The following is a 20021-nucleotide window of genomic DNA, read 5'->3' on the forward strand; positions in this document are numbered from 1 at the left end:
GTTATCCTGGTTTTACAAGGTGATAGCCAAGTACAGGTGTTCCTGGTTAAACAGCAAGTGAAGGGGACAAGGAAGGCGCCTGCTAGACATTGGCTGACCAGCAAAATGAGATGTTACTCAAGCACTGCTACCACAGTACCATGTGGTACAGCCATCTTAATGGTGTGCTATATATGACAGCAAGTTCCCAGTAATGTGAACGTAATTATGAACTCTCCATTTTCCTCAAACTGACGGGCACAGACCTCATCATGCCAGCAAGAAGGCAGCAGAGATGCTGAGAGTGGAAAAGCATAGCTCCTTCTCTTTTGATAAGCAGGACCTAGTCAAATTTCTGCATTTGGGATGGCGGGTCACCATGTGCTACTGATGGCCACGTACAAACACTTTCAAAAAATTACTTCTAATGGATCTGAAGCCCAGTTTTGAATCTGTACAACTACAAAGGGATTGCCACTTACTTGAGAAATTCATCACAAGCCTGATAAACGTGAACTGATGGCTTACTGATGCCACTAGAGAGAGGGTGCACAAGTTTGATCAGAAATATGGAGCAGTTGTTAAGAATACTAGTGCCTGAACACCTCTCCTTTGAAGCTAGACTAGGAGGCAATGGTTGTGTTGTGCTGCTTCTACGATCAGACACCATTTATTTTCCATGCCAAAACCTCCCAAGTGGACTTGTTGGTGATCCAGCCCACACCTCAGAAAGGACTGAACAAGCATTACCGACAACTGTTCAAAGCTCTTACGATCTTGGAGAGAAGGATGGTCACCCTTAACTGACCACATAGGAGGGCAATTTATACTCCCTGTGGTGCCCTGCAGACTCTCAAATATTCCAACAACTACCCTCCTCCTCCTGCTTGCCCTTTCTGGACTGAGCCCATCTCCTTTGTCCCTTGCCTAAGTCATGCTAAGGCTCTCATAAGAGGCCCCTCTCTGCCTACCACTCATTAAACCTTCCCCATGGCTGCCAGCTGCTACCAGGGCATCCCTGGGATGCAGAGGATGCACCAGATCTGCAGCCAGTGATGCAGAAAGACAATCCTTCCAGCTCTGAGGGGCAGAGCCTGGGCTTCAGCCACACCACGCAGTGGTCTCAGGCTTCCTCTTCTCCAGGCAGCACCTGTTTCAGGCCCTGCCTAGACCTGGGAAATCAGCAGTCCCCTCCATCTACCTGGGATGGGAACAACCTCCTAAGGGCCAATGATCTCCTGCAAAAAGGGAATAATCCTGCTTCACAGCAGGAGCCAATGGCTGAGGCTGGGCAACAGCTCTATGGAGTCTGACCAGAGGATTGAGGGGTTTGCTTCAAGGGAGGCCACAACTTTCAAAATTTGAAAATAAAATGAAACTGAATTACTGTTTTTTTTGTATCTTCATGGTTTAATTAGATTTCACATGCCTAAAATGTCTTAAGCATGAGCTGACCACGCATTATGCTGCAGGATGTTTGATAAACCATTGATTTAGCATAACAGTCTTAGTATATTACTATTAAAAGGAATAGGTCACAATTTCACAGTGCCTCTGAATACTAAACCAAACGTTTCAGCCTTGCCCAAGCATTTGTTTCAAAAACAAACACTTCAATATTTATTTAGCAATTTGAGATGTTCGTCTGCTCACAGTATTCTCCCACTGAACCATTACAATCCCTACTCAATAACACTTAAACCCAAAAAAATGCAGGAGCACTCACTCACTAAAAATCCATTTACCTCTGTGCAAGTGCTGAAAAAAACCCACCAGCTTTGGCAAAACATGCAAATGGAAGCTGACAGTGAAGATTTGTTTAGGAATGTCACGTTTTTGGCGTAGACATTACAGTAATACAAAGTCAGTAGTTAACAGTAAAGACTTGAGTGTGCCAGCAAAAAATCCAGCAGGTGTCAGAAGAAAAGATCTTATTCCTGGGGTAGAGATCAATTCTAAAATAACAGATATCTATCTCCATCATAAATTTCAAAAATGGAATATGCCATCCAGCAAATTTGCCCATGAATTTGATTTCTGAGCTGAAGTTTTTAGCATTGCTTAATCATTTATAAGGCAATCTTCAGACATGTATCATTTATTCCATCCTTTTAAATCAAACTTCTTTGAACCTGTCTCAAGCACTAGTTTTAGTTCAAAGGCTTGGAATGTGGGAAGTTGGGGGGAGGTTGTTGTGGGGTTTTTTACATTAAACTTCTTTCTTTTCCTTCTGGTTTCTGCTCACAGATGTGTAAACTTTGTTTTCACGCCATGAAAGTTTGTCATAAATTTTGTCTTAGTTTTCAAAATTGTAAATCTGTCATCAGTGTGAGAGGAAAAGGAATGGCTTTGCTACTCCACCCTCATTCTCCAACTGTGCTTGAAGATCAGAAATCAAACCCAGTCCAAATCAACATCTTCAGGCTGGACGAATTCTTTACATCACTTGGGTTGCTATCAGTGTGTCTAATACCAAAAGGGGTAGGTCAATGCCTTTGAAAAAGAAAAACCTCTCATTCTGAGTGAGCATAAGCAAAAGTTAATCAGTGAATATTAATACTCTCAAGGCGAATCTAGAAACCTCAGTAAACATGCTTGCCTTCCACTGAATATCATTTAAAAGCAGAGTAAAACATGTTCCCCAAGTGAAAAATGCAGGTATCAAACCCAAAAGGCTGCAAAGAATTTCTGTTGTTGCTACTGTGGTCCTGTTAATACCTTCCCCATCTACTCTCCTCCTAGGTACTTTGATGTTATACTTATATGTAGGACATCTGGCCCTTTTAAATCAAGCAAGAAGATGGGAAGACTTGGTCAGGGTCTGGCAATCAAAACTGTAGAAAAGTTTTATAGCAGCAAAGAAAATTCTGGTCCACTTTTCAAGCCACACAGAACATGATGATGAAAATGACAATCAAGGATACACGGTCTTGGCCTTATTCTTCCACGACGTATTAGACAGTTCACAGACAGTGAAGTTCAGAGCTTCAAGAAGTCTTCTGCTCTTTAGGCAAGATTTAACTTTCTGATCAATGCTTCTCCCCCTCATATCATCCCCATTTTGAAATCAGTTTTCCTGGCACTACACAGCAAAAAAAAAGACCCCAAACTGCACAAACTGTATGTAACACGCTTTCGAGCCCAGAGCATGCTGGTGTTGGAATTATTATTTGTACTACACGAGAGGGTAGAGATGCCAAATTACTGTGCTAGATGCTGTATAAACACACAATTAGAAGACAGACTTGCTTCACAAAAGAACAATGTCTTGCTTGTATCTATTTGGTTGTTGTGTGGAATAAATGAGCAGCAGCCTCTGAGTGAGTTAACTTGCTCAGAATTTGATAGCAGATAATGAGGGAAACTACCAGTCTCTCTTCTGTTTCCTTTGACAAGACTAGGCAAAGGCAAAAAGAGTACTTTTAAGATCACCATACAAACCCTTAAGAAGAAGGAACCAAACAAATGGCATTGCTTCACATTGATCACTGTACTTTGTTATTAAATGCAAACATGGCCATTCTTACAGTTTTTGGAAAAAAAAGTCTTAATATCAGCTTCCCGCTAATTGTTTTGTTCTAGTTTCTAATCTAAAATTCTGACAAAGAAGAAAGGGGTTTTCTTTAGCATGATGAATGATAGGACATTCAGATTCCTACTTAATGACAATTAATTTACTGTATACCCATGCAAGTTAAGATAGTTTTAATTAGTTTTTACAAAGTAAAAGGGTAACTTCATACTCTATTTAGATAAAAGCAGCTATTGCCTGACTAAACACATTCTCATCAAATACAGAAGGTGAGCTGAGTGACCTTACTACGATTCACTGTTATTGTAATTCTCTATTTACTGTTTAAAAATAACCCATTTGCATAACAGTGCTACACATTTTTTGTCTTTAACTCTGAAATAATCCCTAATTGAAAAGTAGCTGCTATAATGAATCTCAAATGTGTGATCTTAATTTTTAAAAACAAACACAAAACAAATTAAAGACCGCATTTTGAATATATCTTAGCTAAAGCTGGTAACAGCAAATACCCTTATTACAGATAGCGCTTAGGTACCTTTCATGAATGGGCTGAAGTTATGGGCAAAGGTCAAAACATCTTCTCTTAAGTAAGAGGTGATAACATCCTCGGGATGCAAAAGCTGTAATTCTATGTAGATTACAGCATCCACAATCTCTACTACCACATGAAGCTCCTCCGTGCAAATGCCATTATTTGGACGAGTACTGCAATGTCTTCTATTTTTCTCTAGTTTTCTGGCATACATCTGGGTATCCGTCTTCCTGTAGACTGAATGGGCCCATTCAACCAAGTCTGCATCCAAATACGTGGTTTGATACTGCTACCTACATGCATTCAGAAACTCTCTCCCACTAGGAACCAAAAACATTGAAAGTATAAAATCTCAGCTCATTTCAGGTGGGGGTGGACTAGATGACCTTTAAAGGTCCCTTCCAACCCAAACTATCCTATGGTTCTATGATCCCTTTACTTCAATGAAGTCATGTTCATTCATACAAACTGGGGCTTTGTCCTTGCAACTGGAACACAGCAGCAGATTTAAATTACCTGAACCATGCGTAACAGAGTTTCCATTCTGCAGATTATTATTAATATGCATCAAATGCATTAGCAGGGTACCTTGTCTCTCCCTATTCCTCTCAAAATCCAAATCAGGAAGTATCATATTCTTAAGCTTTCAGGCACTGAAGCCTGCACATTAATTTCTGGTTTAAGTCCAGACTACCTGTGTGGGTTTATTATGTTTCTGAATTGGACCTAAGGGATGTTACATTACTGTAAAATCACTACGCACACCACCAGTGCAGTGAGACTGATAACCGAAACTGAATTAAAAAATCCTTAACTATCAAGGTAACAGGACGAAAATAGTTTCCCTGCCCAGTTCCACAACTATCTGCCTTGCCTGATTCTTGTAACTGCTGCTTATTCAACTACTTCACACCCCAGGCAAGTGTTCTTCAGAGGTAGCTATCTATATTCCCATGCGTTCCACAGGTGAAACTCCCAGCTCCCACACTCATTGAGATCAGCAGCTATGGCATACAGCCAACAGCAGGGAAGAAGAAACTGCATGCTAATAAATATTTTATAAAGTTGTGGGACAACAAGGTGGTCTCATGCTATTGTATTGCTCTGTACTACCAAGCAAGAGTCAACAGTCACTACCTTTTCTTGTCATCACGTTTTATTTCCACTGTTGGAAGGAACAGAGTACATCCCAAAAAGCATGTAGGCATCTTATGACTAAAAGGGAGTGCTCTGCTTAATCACTGCTGGCTGATCAAAAGCAGCAGTACTGAGCAGTTTGGAATGGGGTACTCTCTTTTCCTCCTTCAGAGAAAGGGAGATAGATCAGGGATCTGAAAGATGCTGAAGTGGGGAAAAGAAGGTTTTTACTATTAGGGAAAACTAAGTCAAGATCCTTGAGAATTCAGCAAACCACCTTAGAAGTAGTCTCAAGGCCTGCTGGTCCATGATACCCAAGTTGTAAGCAGGGCTACCACTCTCTAAAAAGGAGGAAAACATGCTCTCCTGTGGGAAAATCAGATGTAAACATTGTATTAACAGAGAGCTCATGAGGGAAATACTCACCCTAATGATGAAAGTGAGTTACTGATTGTGAACAGAAAAGGATATTTTCAAAAGCACTCAAGCTGCTGGAAATGAAATTTATAATCTGTTTCCAGGAGCATTCCTGTTCCTCTCCCTACTTACTTTCAAAAGCCTACTTTCAGACTTGACGTAACCCTTGCACATTTGGCAATCAATGCTTTGGCCCTCCAGCCTCACCAGGAAGCTTACACTGACTCCCACTTCTCCATCCACATGGAGGCCTTCTGGATCAAACCAGGAACAACCCACGTGGTTCGCTTTATAGAATGGTTTATATTCCTAGAAAATGTCACTTACTATCCATAGCGTGAAGATATTCCATATGAAGAGCACCAGCTCCTGCAGTGGCAGCTGAAGGAATGATGTCTGCATACGGGCTGCGCTGGCCTGCCAACAGAGCCATCTGATGGTAATATTCAGCTGGACTGACGCCAGCATGTGGAGCTAAACACACAACATAAAAAGAACAGTTAATGACGTAAGATAAATAAGAAGGAAAGTTTTATCACATTGCTGGTTTCTCTGGTTATTAAAACAGCTTGTTTATTTTTAATGTAGTGCAATGTCTGCAGTATGCCACTACCGGTCAATATATTTCAACCAATGACGCTGCAAAAACACCATTCAAAAAACAGCAAGGCATAAAATATTAATGAGCTCAGTGATCTCATAGTTTTATATTTATTATTAAGTGACTCAAAAAGTGACAGGCTGACAGCAATGGAAATTAGTATGATTTATTAAGTGACATAAAAAAGCAGGAAAACCTTCCTAGAGCTTTACTCCCCATTTACCTCATCCCTGGCCCAAAGGACTCCATCTCTAAGGTAACACCACAGCTGAACTTCCATAAGCATTCAAGTTTCTGGAGTCTCTGCTTAGAGGACCAGAAGATTTTCATTCATGGTGGTAGTCTGTGTATAAGTTTAGGTTTAAACAAGGACAAAGCACGTTTTCAGGACAAATGCTGTTTGTCAATTGACAAGATAGGGGCAGTTTTTTGGGAGGACAGACTGAAGTCAATGAATGTGGCCATCCCATGACTCAAAGTTCATATACAAGTGTCCTTGACATGCAAGCATTTTTGCAGAGTCAAAACCACAGACTACATAGGCTCTGCATCCCACCAGGGAGATGAGTGATGCACTCCTCCTCTGATGACTCCCGTAAAAATAATATGCAAGCTTTCTGTTCTCCTGCAATTTTCAAGCATGCCATCAAGTTAACGGGCAACTCTGGACAAACAAAAATCCACATAATTTTAGTATCATCTCATGTCAGCAGGCTTCAGATGCTCCAGTAAGTAGAGGGTTATATCATGGGCTTGTGTGAATACTGATAAGATAAGCTGGGCTCCATCTCCTTGACCCTGACTCTGACTTGCTATGTGACCAGAGGTGAGCAGCCTTCCTCCCTGCTCTCTACTTGTCTCACTCGCAAAACAGTTAACATTTCCTTACACTCTGCTCACCAGAAGATGGTACATAAGTCTGCCTAAAACACTTCCAAGTTCCCCAGGTTAATGGGCTACACCCCAACAGATTACTTTTATATTCTTTCATAATATTTAATGAGATTTTTCTTTGACCCCAGCAACTGAATCTTGAATGGAAATAAAATTTTAAGCTGAAATTCTTTGATTTCCCACGATAACTTGAATACTGTTACTTACACAGTATTATTAAAAAGGATAACTTACATTTATCAGAATGTAATGTTACAGAGAATCAGATCCTAAATGCAAACCTTAGAAGCAAAGAATCAATATTTACACTAAAAGGAATATTTACACCAAACATGGCACTGGAGCTTGGAGAAAAGTTTATTCAGCAGCAGATTTCTAAAGTGTCTTTATTTTTACCAAAGAAAATGGAAGAATGTGCTTTTGATGTTATAATGTTAAATATAAACAATTTCAGGAAAGGTTCAGAAAAATAAAAAGTACATCAAACCGGAACAGGAATGGCATAAAAAATGAGCAGAGAGAAATTAAAGGTTGTTGGTACTTTTTCCAAATTACCAGTTGAATTCTCAATTATATATAATCTATTTCAGTCACCACCCACTTTCTGTAAGACAGCAAAAAAATATTCAGACAAAATTTTAAAAGAGGAGTAACTCAGACTGAATCACTGATTTTCAAAGTTTTACAGCAGTAGGCAACCATCATATCTTTCCAGACACACTGAAAATACTTCCTGAGCTTTCTGACATAAGTGTCTGGGTTAACTAACAATAACACTGGCTGAAAACTTTAAAATTAACTGCTTCAGAAAACACAGTGAGCACATAATGGCATTACTAAATGTTCCATACGCTAAGAAATGCTCTGGTGCTCTTTAAAGATCATTCCTTACTACCTTCTTCAAACATAAAAAATTAGCCTACTAATGATGTATTCCATGAAGGGTAAATGAAGGGCAAATGGGAAGGCCCAAAGCCCTGAATTCCCTCCTGGGTAGCTTCAGTTTTGCCCCTGCTTTATTTACAAGAGGCGGCATTTGTTTCTGCACTGCGAGCACTGCTGAGCTCCGTTTGAGCACTCTGCTCTACACACACCAACAACCTGCCCCACACCCTCTGTGTTACTCACAGGAGTGCTCGGCCACCCCTGGCCCACCAGCTCTGCTAGGTAAGGTGGAGCGACGAGACAGAAGACACCACTATTACTGCTGCTGTGGCGGTCATCCATTACAGCTGGCAAGACTTGCAGTGTATATGAAACTGCTCTTTGTTATGTTCCAGATTGTTTTGGCTCCTGGCCATCCCCAGGTCTGTGACTTGACAGACTGAGCCCAATAGTACACTGACCTAATTATCTAACTGGCCTAAAGCAATTAGGGTAGCAAGAGAAATCTCACTATGACTTTCAGAAGAACAATAACAACTTTCAAGTCTTCAAAGTTTTAATGCTATATGACTTAAGCCACGGTGCCCTTTATGTTATTAGCACATTTATGTGCATGTACCCCTTTAAATATCAGGGGGGTTTATTTGCATTCTTAGTAGCGCCCAAGCCATGACTTGGGCTACCTGATCCCAGGAACGTACACCTGAAAAAAACATTTCACTATATACATGACTGATCACGCAACAAACTACGGACCCTAGAGAACAAATGTAACAGCTTTTCAGTGAGCATGTTGTTTTACTGAAGAATCTCCAATGCCTCAATCAAGTTATTGTATTTTCACAAGGTGCTGCACAACCCCTGGGCTATGGCAACTGACCAAAGATGAGCCATGAGCCTAGAGGAAATGTGAAGTAACACATATTTGTTTAAAACCCAAAGAAGCTTAAGATAGCAAGTTTAGCTCGTATTTATAAAAGGCTAAGGTTGTGTATACAGTCAGTAATCAAAGCTCAGAGGACGAGTGTTATTACAGAGCATCCTCAGATGTGTTGTCCATGCCCAGGTGTCTCAGGCCATCTGAAAACCTATGGGTATCCACGGCATCTACGTGAGGCTGGCAGGTACGAAACAGGCCTTAGAGGAGAACACTGCCTTTCTGAAGTGGCAGCTGGAGTTAAGGCTAAGGCAAGGTATTTCATAGAGCTGAACTGACACAGAACACCAGCATTGTAGACAGATGAATCTTAGTACCACTGCAGTTATGATGAAGCTCCTAACTCAGCTGGTAACGTGCAGGTGTCTGTATTTGGGTGAACTGAATAGTTCTCCAAGGCTCCACTGACTTCAGTACCTAGATAACTCACTGGACTACAATGGCAAAACAGCACACCCAGATTACAGATCTCTATTCTGTAGAGACCTAAAAGGCCAGAATCTGGAACCAAACTGTACCCTGAGACAACTTAGACTTCAAAAGAGATAACCACTGGCCTGGTGAATATGGCAAAGCACCTCTAGGAGATCTCTGCCCTTCTGGAGTTTCAGCTGGGTGCCAGCTCAGATACCCCAACGTATCTCTGATAGTACTAGGTGCCTACATCTATGCAAGCGAATTCAGTGTTGTGTACCTGAGACCAAGAACACACACAGGTTAATGTCATATGGTTGCGTGACAGGTGGTTTCCTTCCCTCCTCTATTTGTGTGTGCGACTGGAGCATACCTTAAGCATAAATGAAATTCTGCAGGAATGTGATCTGAAGATTATCAAAGGAAAGACAGCAAAACACTCTGCATATTAGCTTCTGTGAAAAGCCCAAACATACATAGCAAGAATTTTCCCAATTTATGCCATTACGTTACAGCTCTATCATGTTTATCCTATATCAAAAGCTCCAGTGCTCCCAGAGTTAAAAGCATATATTTCTGAGCATTGAAATTGTTCCTTCAAAACAGTAATTTTTTTCATAACAAAAAGAGTAGAATTAGCAAGGATTCATACAACAACCAAAGTGCTGCTAGGAAAGCTCTATGTGCATGCCATATGCCTTGACTGACAATAGGTCATTAAAATTCATTCTCATAAAAATATGTGCCCATAACTAATGGATTAACTGTAAAGGTATATGTTCTTATAAGCGAGGATTAATTAGTTATCCATTTGGATAGGGTGTACCACTCATTTTTCAAATTCAGCTAAAGGCAGCTGAACTCTGGTAAGTTTCTGCACACACTAGAAAGATCTTTCCCATAGTTAAAATAATAGTTTAATTAACTTCACTACATATTTGTTTCCAAGTATGTTATATTTTAGCTCTCTTCAGCAAATGCTACAATTTTGAAATGTCAAACTGCTTATCCATTATTGAAAAACCCACTGCTAACAAGACTGAACCTTTCTGCAACTCTTATTCGTTTCTCACTTCGGCAAAACTCCCATTTAAATGAATCGGAAATATGCCAGAGTAATGACAAGAGTGATCACAGGAGATCGCTTCAACCGAAATAACCTGGAAAGTAATAGCCATGGTCACACCAAGACCTAAAGCACTGATATTTCAAGTGTACTGCCCACCATTTAAACAGAAGGGGCCAGTCCTGATCATCAGCCACTTCTTCTACATCAGCATCATTTCATTTGGCCGTATCATTGACTAGGATAAACTAGAAATAATTCTACATAACTTTAACAGAACTACTGACTAAATACAACAACTCAATGCATGCTTTCTATGATTGAAAAATACTATTTCAATCAATAAGCTTTTCACACCTGAAGAACTCCATGGTTATACACTGATGTACACTCATGAAGAATATGGCTCGATTCAGTGCAGATAAAGCGATTTCTTGGGAGATCAGAATCACACCCTGGGTCACCTCCACAAACAAAAGATATCACAAGACATACACCACCCTTCCAGCTTAAATTTTGAATGAGGCAGGGCCTTTTCTTTTTTTTTTTCCCCCTTCTCCCTGAAGTTTCAACATTTGTGAGATGTACAAATGAGCCATGATCGGCTGATGAAGTATTGAAACATTTATGACATAATGAATATGTCTGACAAACCTGCTGAAGCTGCTTTGAACAAGGGGGAAAAAATTTTGACAAGATTAATATAACTTAAGTTGCTACAATGACAGAAAACAAGAAGCCTGTCTTAACCCACCGTCTGTTGGGCTGAGCCCACGGGCTGCCGAGATCATGGAAAGGGACGGGCTGCTGTGCAGGGACCTGATGTAGTCCATGTAAGGGTTAATGTATGGGTGAGGGGTGCTGAAGGGAGACTCTGATGTTGCAGCAGGATTTCGGTGCGGGGAAATTCTAAGGAACGGAAGCTCTGAGTATGTCGGGCTACTAGATAAGGCAGAAGGCCTGGAAGAAAAAAGAAAGAAAAACAAACAAAAAACAGCCAGGTTACCTATAGAATAAAGAAAAATACTGTAAAGGTAACACATTCATTTCTTGAAGAATAGCAACTGGCTTGCACGTTTAATAACCTCCACTAAAGTCAACTGCCTGGAAAGAAAAAGGATAGGAAATTAATTCTTCTCTGTACCCATTATTAGCAACATTTCTCTGACCAATTTTAACATAAGTTTATATTTAGCTTAATCTTTAAATCCCTCAATACCCTTTCCCCATGGAGTTCAGCAGAAAATAACTTTAATTAGTGTGAAATATGCACCCTGTATACCACATATTCATTCTTGCTGCAATATGGAAGACATACTCAGATGCTGAATCTTTTACGTCTCCAAAACCATGTGGCTATTGGAAAAACAAGTCTGGAGAGCAACACTGCACCTGCTCCCTTCATTGGCCAGCTCACTATCCCTGCAAGTGTAAGATTGCACATGTACACAGAAGTCATGTCAGAAGACCCAAACTTTGTAAGCCATTAAGACAGCTGGGTCCTTTGGAGCAGCTTTTTGTTGATGTCCCTTCCCTAAGATGGATAAAACTTGGAGACAAAGGAAGAAAGATTGCTTGCTTATGTTTGTTTTTAGCATGGCACCAGAGGCTGATGCCTTTAACATGACCACATTAATTAACTACCTCATTCTTGCAAAGGGAGAGCTTTGGTGCCTTCTCAGGCTATGTGTGTGAAGCTGTGATGAACCAAGGCTGAACGCTGAGTTCACAGCTGACAAAAGATAAATAACCTGCCGTTACCCTCCCCATCATCCCCCCCCCTGTTGATATGACAGCGTCCGGGCTCTGTGTGGAGACCTTTCTCTTACAGCATCCCGCCTCCAAAGGCACTGGAAAAAGTCCAAATTTCATCAGGAGGGGTTGGAGTGCCTGCCCCTGCCAACCTGCTCTTTGGCAAAAGACAATGATTAAGCCTGTCATGCATTTGCTGTAGTCCAACTGGTTGACCCGAACTAAATGCCTTTTTGTCCCTGTTTTTCCAATTAATTTAGCATATATACAGCACAGACACAGGCAGCAGCTGTGAGAGCAGTGAGGGCAGCCTGTTCCTTTGATGCTGCTGGCTTACGAAGAATAATAAAACAAGAAATGTATTTTTTTTTTCTTTTAACATACACATACCATGATCAATGGAGATAGTTGTTGTCACCTAAAAGGCCAACAGAACATAATCTTACGTAGGAGCCAATTCTGCCCTGCCATCAGCTTGGAAATGCTAGCGTATGAGTGGGACAAAGATCAAAGTTGCTACATTCCCAACATGACGCAGGCTTCCCTGCCACAAAATCCATGAGGGCTCATAAAATCTGGGGAATAAAGATTTTTCCTCCTCTTTTTTTCTTCCTCTTTTCCCTTTCCTTCCCTTCCCTATTTGGCTTTTGTGTGTTTCTTGCCCTCCTACAGCTTTCTGCAAGGTAAGCCTGTTCAGCCTTCTCACATGAAATTACCTCCTAGCTCCAAAATTCATTAAAGAGACGCATTTGTTGTGTGCCAGCAGCAGGTACTGGCAGCACAATCATGCTTTTTTGGCACCTGAGCAAGTGACCTACACGAAGCCCAGCCATGCACTGGTACACCTTCACCATATTTAAAACACACCAAGAACCTGAAACCAGGAGGCATTTTCCCCCACTGTGCACCTCCTTTCCTCAGAGCACTTCTTCTCTGCGTGGTTTTGAAGCACCTTTGTTTTACAATGGAAATGAAGCTTTACTTGTGTGGGTACTGTGAACCCCCACCAGCCATGAAGCATTTGCTGTCTCGCGGTTCCCTGTCAGGCCAAGTGTAGAAGGCAGGAGCCCTGAAACTCATGGTGATGTAGGAAGCAAAAATACCACAGCTGAATATCACATTACTGAGTGAATTTCCCATCCTGGCAGCGAGGAATATACAGTAGTAGAGAAAATTTAATACAAGAGTAACAAAGAAACTAAGTTTGGATGTCATTTTACAAGTCATTTTTTCTAATGTGATCTCAGCTCAGAAAGAGAGAGAAACCCAAAGAGCGTGCAGGCAGGCAGGCAGGAGCCCTGGCCTTATCTGATGCACATCGAAGAGAAAACTATTTAAAAGCTTTTGCAAGAAGGCTGAAAGTCTGTATCAGCCTCAGTGATTCACTCTCCAGCTGGCCAACAGCCAAACGCTGCTGCAGGAGCAAGATTAAGAGCCAGGCTGTCAGCTTTTCCCTCCAGATCCAATGGGAGCCATTCAAGGACACTGGGACTCAACCGCTTCTCCTCCTCCTCAGCCCTGCCTCTTCCTCCCTCTGAGCTCCTCAGTTTTCCAAGGATGCTGGGGAGAGGATGCCGACCTGGGTACCATCAATCAACAACAGGCATATAAGCTGTATTATCAGAGACAGAAATAAGGAGTCATCAGATTCCACAGAAAATTCCCAGCTCTTGACTCTGATGTTTACTAACCTCTCTCCAACATCTGATTTTAACATGCTGCTAACTTCTCTGCTCACTTCCAGCCCATACTTTTCTCACTCCTCTCTGTTCCCAGACCCTCCTTTTCCTACAATCTCATTTTCCCTCCTGCCTCCATCTGCTCTCAGCTCCCACTGTTTGAACCCTCCTGATTTATTCCAATAAATGTCACTATTTTTCCTCTTCCTTTCCCTCCTTGATTAAACTTCACTATGAACATCTTTCAAAAGTATTAACTCCCTCCTTCAAACTAAAATGTGACTTTTAGAAAGGGTGCAGCCCAACACACTACTAGCTGCTGCTGCTTTGTAACCTCTGTGTACCAATAAAGAATGACTTTTCTCCTGTAAACAACAAACAGTACAGCCCAGGAGTGGTTCTGCAAACACTCATTCAGTGACAAGCAAATAAAATCTCCCAAATCTCCAGATGTGGGTGGCAGTCCGCCCCCATCATTTTTATTTCACATGTACTTTGGTTCCCAGCCTGGGCAAATGGTGTTCTGCCTTAGCTCTGAGGCTACTTCATCGGATGCAACAAGGCTTCAGCGTGAGAAAAGGCAGGGACATTTTCAGTGATGCTGCTTGAAACTTTATGCCTCACCTGCAAACCATGGGAAGACAGAACTTGTTCTGCATCCTCTCCTACACAGGGATTTTCCAGTTCAACAACATACTTGGAGCACTAAGGCTTCCTTCAGAGAGAGGGAGTGAAGCAGATGCACACTCTTTTCTGAATCAGAACCTTTAAGTCTGCTCCCAGAGATTCTGCAAACTCAGCTCAACTCAAATTTAACACAAAGCCTATCATACTTCCAATACTTACTTGAAGTTGGGAGGTCTCCAGGTTTGGGAATAAAAGACATCCTATGGCTGTGTTTCATCACCGCATTTTTTTATCCTGGCACATTAGGCTGATTTTATTATTTTCTCAGTAACCTTGATTACATCTACATCCCTGACATCGAAGAGAAGCAGCAGAGAATGGAGCCAGCTGTGAAGTCTCCTCCTCCTTTCTGTCCAGACTGCTTCCCTGCTCACCACTAAGGTGCCGAAATACCTTGACTGCCACACAACTTCCCTATCTAATACAGGTCTTCCCACTTCCCAACCACCTCTACCCTACCAGCTTCTCCTTGTCCCAGCTCTAATGCTCTGGAGAATCTCAGCTGCCCAAAAGGAGTGTGGTGCATGCATGCCCAAGTAGTGAGATCAATGCCAGGGCAAACAGGTGTGTTTTTTCCTATTAGCCATGACACTTTCTTTAATGAATGTCACAGAGGTGTCTGCACAGCCTTAAAAACTTCAGTGGTCACACCCGTTCAGCAGCCGTGAGCAGCATCAGATGTATGGCAAATCACAAAACACACGAAGCTGTGGGTTTTTTTTCCCCTAATGCTTTCTCTGAGCTGAACCACAGATGAGCTGTATCTAAGACTTCAGTTATTACTCATGAAAGTGGTGTGTCATTTTGTTTTGTTGTTTACAGCTGTAACAGACAAACTCTACACTCCTTCGTGGCTTTTAGCCGCCACAAAATCTGAACAAAGCCCATACAGCCCTTTCTTTAACAGGGGAATGAAGATCATGGGATACTGAGAGCTGATGGGGCAAGCACGAGCAAGTTACATGTATTTCAAAATTATCTTCATACACAGATCATTACCTAGTATTATCCTGAAAGGACACAAATTTTTTCCATCAGCAGAAAGTATGGAGGTAGCGGGGTCTCATACCACATCCTTTAGGTTGGGTTTTTGTACCTAAGCATTAGCCTCTTTTATGATGGAGAAGATCAGATGCTCCAAATTCAAGTGGAAATCCTGTCCCTTTCTTTGGTACTAACGGAGTGGCTAACTCACGCAGGTGAAATACTGCTGTCTGGCTATGATGAGAGATAAAAATCCCCTGGCAGGTAAGCAAGCACAGAGTTTGTTGACTACATGGCTCTTCAGCCACCCTCTCTTCATCATTCCTGTAGATCTAGTGAATGGCCAGGCAGAAGACAAGCCCAAAGTACCATGAAACCATCTTATGTGGATTTACGCTTATAACTGAATAAGGGTGGCTAGTCCAGGAAGTGAAGGGGGATGGGGAAGTGAAGGAAAGAGACCAATTTCAGGGTGCTGGGGAGAAGCAAGAGCCAGCTGCTCTCTATGAGAAGGCAAGCCAAGAGCCAAGGTTAACCCCAGCACAGGCAATGCACTCCACACCATCAGATCTGAGCTGAAGGAGCAGAGCCAGGCGCTGATAACAGGGCCATCAGCAGTCTGAGACAAGGCAAAGTGACAAACCAGGTCTGGGGGAGGCCAGTCAAGTGCAGAAGGAGATGGGGCCAAAGACAGGACAGGAGATAAGTTACACCACGGCTCTGAGGGGTCCATCCAAGAAAATAGCTACTTACAGTCCAGGTCCCAAGCTCAGGCAGGAGCAGAAACAGGCACTACCTACAACATAGCTCAGGCAGGAACTAAAGGCTCCAGGCTGAGTTTAAAAGGGGCTCCCGAGTGCCTGGGGTGTGGGTGAAGGTCCCAGGTGAGGCTATTCAAGGCAATTATGGCTTATTAGTGGCCTCAGGGTGCTCACACTGCTTTGAGACATCCTAGGCTATCAATATAGTGCTTGTTGTCTCTGTTCTTGCATCTCTCGGGACTATGAAAGGTACAGCAGGCCTTGGGATGTACTGCAACCTCCCATGCTTGTCACAGAGCACTCTGCAACAGCAGTGTCTTCTGGAAGCAGATGTAAAGCCACTCAGGACAGCCACAAAGGTCTGTGTAACTAGAAAAGCTGGATGAAAATTTTGAGGTTGGTTTGGTGCTAGAGAAGCGATCTGTCACAAATAGTCTCCAAATAGCTTTAAGCTGTGCTTTGGCAAAAACCTCTTCTAAGCACAACCTATCTTAAAAAAACCCAACCAACAAAAACCTAAACCAAAACAACAAAACCCGCAATACCATGGTGATTTAAGCATTTCCTGATTTTAAAGGAAACTGTAACTCTAGGACTGGAAATTTTAATGCCAAGTTCTGTCCTGATAAATTTTTAAATGGCTCTTTTATGAATCTGTTGAAAAATACATTTATATTGAAAACAGCAAGTGATCCTTAACTATAACATTGTAAATATGACACTGAGCTGAGGTTACAGATGGAACAATAATCTATCTCACAGAACAAAGCTTGTCAACGAAGTGGGATGAAATATTGTAACATAACCTAATTTATTATTGCCTTTTCATCCATCTTGTTATATTATGAAAGTGTCAAAGTTCAAACCTCGATATTTAATCATTTAACAGTACGTTATTCAATGCTGGAGCAAGCATTGATGGCATAAATCTCATACCAGTGATATCCACGCTGTTTCTCTGATACCTGTTCAATTCAGCCCTGCCTGGAGAATTGAAAAATGTTAAACTCATTAAACTGCATATGATCCTTTTCTTTTTTTCTTTTTCTTCCCCCCCCCCCCCCGCAATAATCTTCTGAAGTATTAAAAGATGGTATTATTGATTTTCTGTACTACATATTTATGGGTTTGATTGTTTACAAATTCAATTAGAAGCGTAAAGAAAAAAGCAGCCATGGAATTGCATTTTAAAAATACTCGGTGCTAGCCTCACTCTCCTTGCGTTGAAGTCAGCGGAAGCTTTACTGGTGGGTGTCTGGGAGAGCAGAACTAGGTCAGCACTTTGTGCTTATGAAGATCACGTCTATGATCACTTAAAAGTTTCATCAATTAAATCAGCAGACAGTTTCCCATTTATTGCAGTTTATAGAGATTTGAACCCTACAATAGCAACTAAAGATTCTGAGAAGCAGGATGACTATTTGATGCTTAGTTTTTCCATATCACTTAGGCATATAGTTAGTTGCCTGAGCCTGATTTGTCGAGCACCTACAACCACATACGTGCTCGTAACAGTGAGGAGTAACTTGATCATTTGGGCTAATCACAACTATTAGAATTGTTCTCACTTGTATTTTCAGGGACAAGCCTTACTTTTTTAGAGCTCAACTTTCTTAATATAAAAACCTTTTTATAGCCAGTTGTTGACTGCTGATGCTGAAGGGCTGGTCTGCACAATCAACTATGGCATTACACAAACAATACTCATTTAACATGGGAGATACTACCAAAGGAATTGAGCAGTGCGCTTTAAAACAGGAGTCACTACCTAACAAGACAGTCCTCACTGTTTATTCATCTTCCAGCATCTAATAGAAATAAAAGTGTTAATGTTTCGGGGACAGCCATCAGGGATTTCAGGGTTTAAGATATACAGGCTATGGTTTGGCTCCTATCACTCATCTGCTGTGCCACCTCGGACAAGTTTGTTGACTTCCTCATTTGCTGTTTCCCAGTCTGCAAAACTGCAGTAAAGCACTCAGAATGTGTTTGGTGTCTACAGTGAAAAGGTCAGACCAAGAGATAATATGCTACTAGTATCTTCTCACCCAGGCAAGGACAATGCCTTACACAATGTGTGCAGTTCTGGAATGTAAATTCCTAAAATACACAAATAACCTCACCTTGGATTAGAATAAAATATTTCACCCTCATAAAGTTAAAAGGTATCACTGCAGGGAAAAAAAAAAAGGATACAAATGACTGCACAAGAGATGTTCATGGTGCTGGAAATCATGCACGACAATTAGCTGATGACCCACAGCAAAAGAATATTACTCTGGTTCCCCTTTACTTCTTTGGGAAGTGTTAACATTAGGTAGTTACAGTTAAAAATTGGCTACATCAATCAAGGCACTAAATCCTTAGTGACTGTATTCCTATTTTTCAACTGATGGACTGCCTGAACGCAGACACAGCTTTTGTACATACACCCTCTACTACCTGTAATACTGCATAAATAACCCAACCATCAGCTTGTGGATTCCCTCAAGAAGAGTTTACGCTGTAAAAAGCAATGAATTTTCATTCCATTATTTACCATTTCATTTACATAAGGTCAGCTGTAACACTGGTGACCTTCAGCTCACAGTAACACCTGTACTGACTGCAGTCAGCAAGTGCTACTTTAGATGCCACCAAGTCCGAGGTATATTCATTTCATTACATGAGTCTTGACTTGGAGCCCTGACATGCATTCCTTAAATATGTATGCAGATACAGTTTTGACCGATTTATTTTTTTTCTTCTTTACACAAAATGCAACTAAACCCATGTACGGCCTCCCAGTAGTTCTCCAAGTCAAGCCCAGACTTCTCGTTCTCCTCCTCACACAATGGCGATCTCCCCACAACCTGCCTCCCCCTTTTCCTTCCATCCTGCCACCAACCGCTGTCACTGCCTCCTGACCCTCCTCTGAAACACTCTCCACTTGCCCTTTGCATACAGCTTGCCTCTCCTTCCTCTGAATCCTTCCCAGGACTGCTGCAAAGAAATCAGTGACTAGGGGAGGATTACATGATTTACTTGGCAATTTCTTTGCTTGTACAAACAAAGGGTGCAAACATACAGAAAAGTGACTGAGTAGAATTACTCCCTCCAAATGCCACTTGCCTTTTAGGCTGCTAGAGGACACCCTTTTGCAAATTTTGCAGCAGCTGTGTAAGCTTTTCCTGCCCCACACCACCCAGCTGGTGCCCCTCCCAGCACAGGCAGCACATCTCTGCCTCTGAACACACCAGTGCCCAACTTCAGTGAGCCAGAGCAAAGCGGCTGGACTGTAAATGGGGCAAAGGGACACTGGTCGACCCTGCTGAGGGACAAGGGATAATCCACAGGGCGAGAAAAACAGCTGGGGCTGGTAACCCCCGAGGCCATCAGAACTGACTCACCAGAGTTCATTTGCCAAAGCAGTTGGACCTTGAGCTGTTCCTGGCAGAGATCCTTGTATTTGCACAACACTCAGCAGAGTTCCAGTTCCGCACAGAGCCGTTGGACATTGCAGCAACGTAAACAGTAAATAACAGTAATGCTAGCAAGCTATGCTGTGATTCCATCACTTGATTCTGCTAGAGCCTTACCAAGGTATTGCCTTATTTTACGCAGTTCACACTGACTTCTATGAACTGTAAGCGGGTTAAGACCCTATACCTGCATAGCACAGCTTATCTCAGTGCTGGTAAAGTCTTCCTCCCCTGTCTTCAGCCAGTTGCAAGTCTATTGGCTTGTCGTCATTAATATATTGATGATAATGTATCCATGCT

At 41.9% G+C, this 20021-nt stretch overlaps 1 protein-coding gene across 2 annotated transcripts in view; it reads right to left on the reverse strand.

Annotated features, from left to right (window-relative positions):
• The window catches only part of GLI3 (GLI family zinc finger 3), a 215689-nt gene that overhangs the window by 62645 nt on the left and 133023 nt on the right, over positions 1-20021 (reverse strand). For both annotated transcript variants that reach the window (XM_040593148.1, XM_040593147.1), the window contains exons 5-6: positions 11152-11357; positions 5928-6074 (exon numbers count right to left, since the gene is read on the reverse strand). In XM_040593148.1, the coding sequence (XP_040449082.1) occupies positions 5928-6074; positions 11152-11357 (353 nt within the window). The remainder of the gene's footprint in view (positions 1-5927; positions 6075-11151; positions 11358-20021) is intronic.

The sequence above is a fragment of the Falco naumanni genome, chromosome 4 (genome assembly GCF_017639655.2).
Source record: "Falco naumanni isolate bFalNau1 chromosome 4, bFalNau1.pat, whole genome shotgun sequence".
Lineage (NCBI taxonomy): Eukaryota > Metazoa > Chordata > Aves > Falconiformes > Falconidae > Falco > Falco naumanni.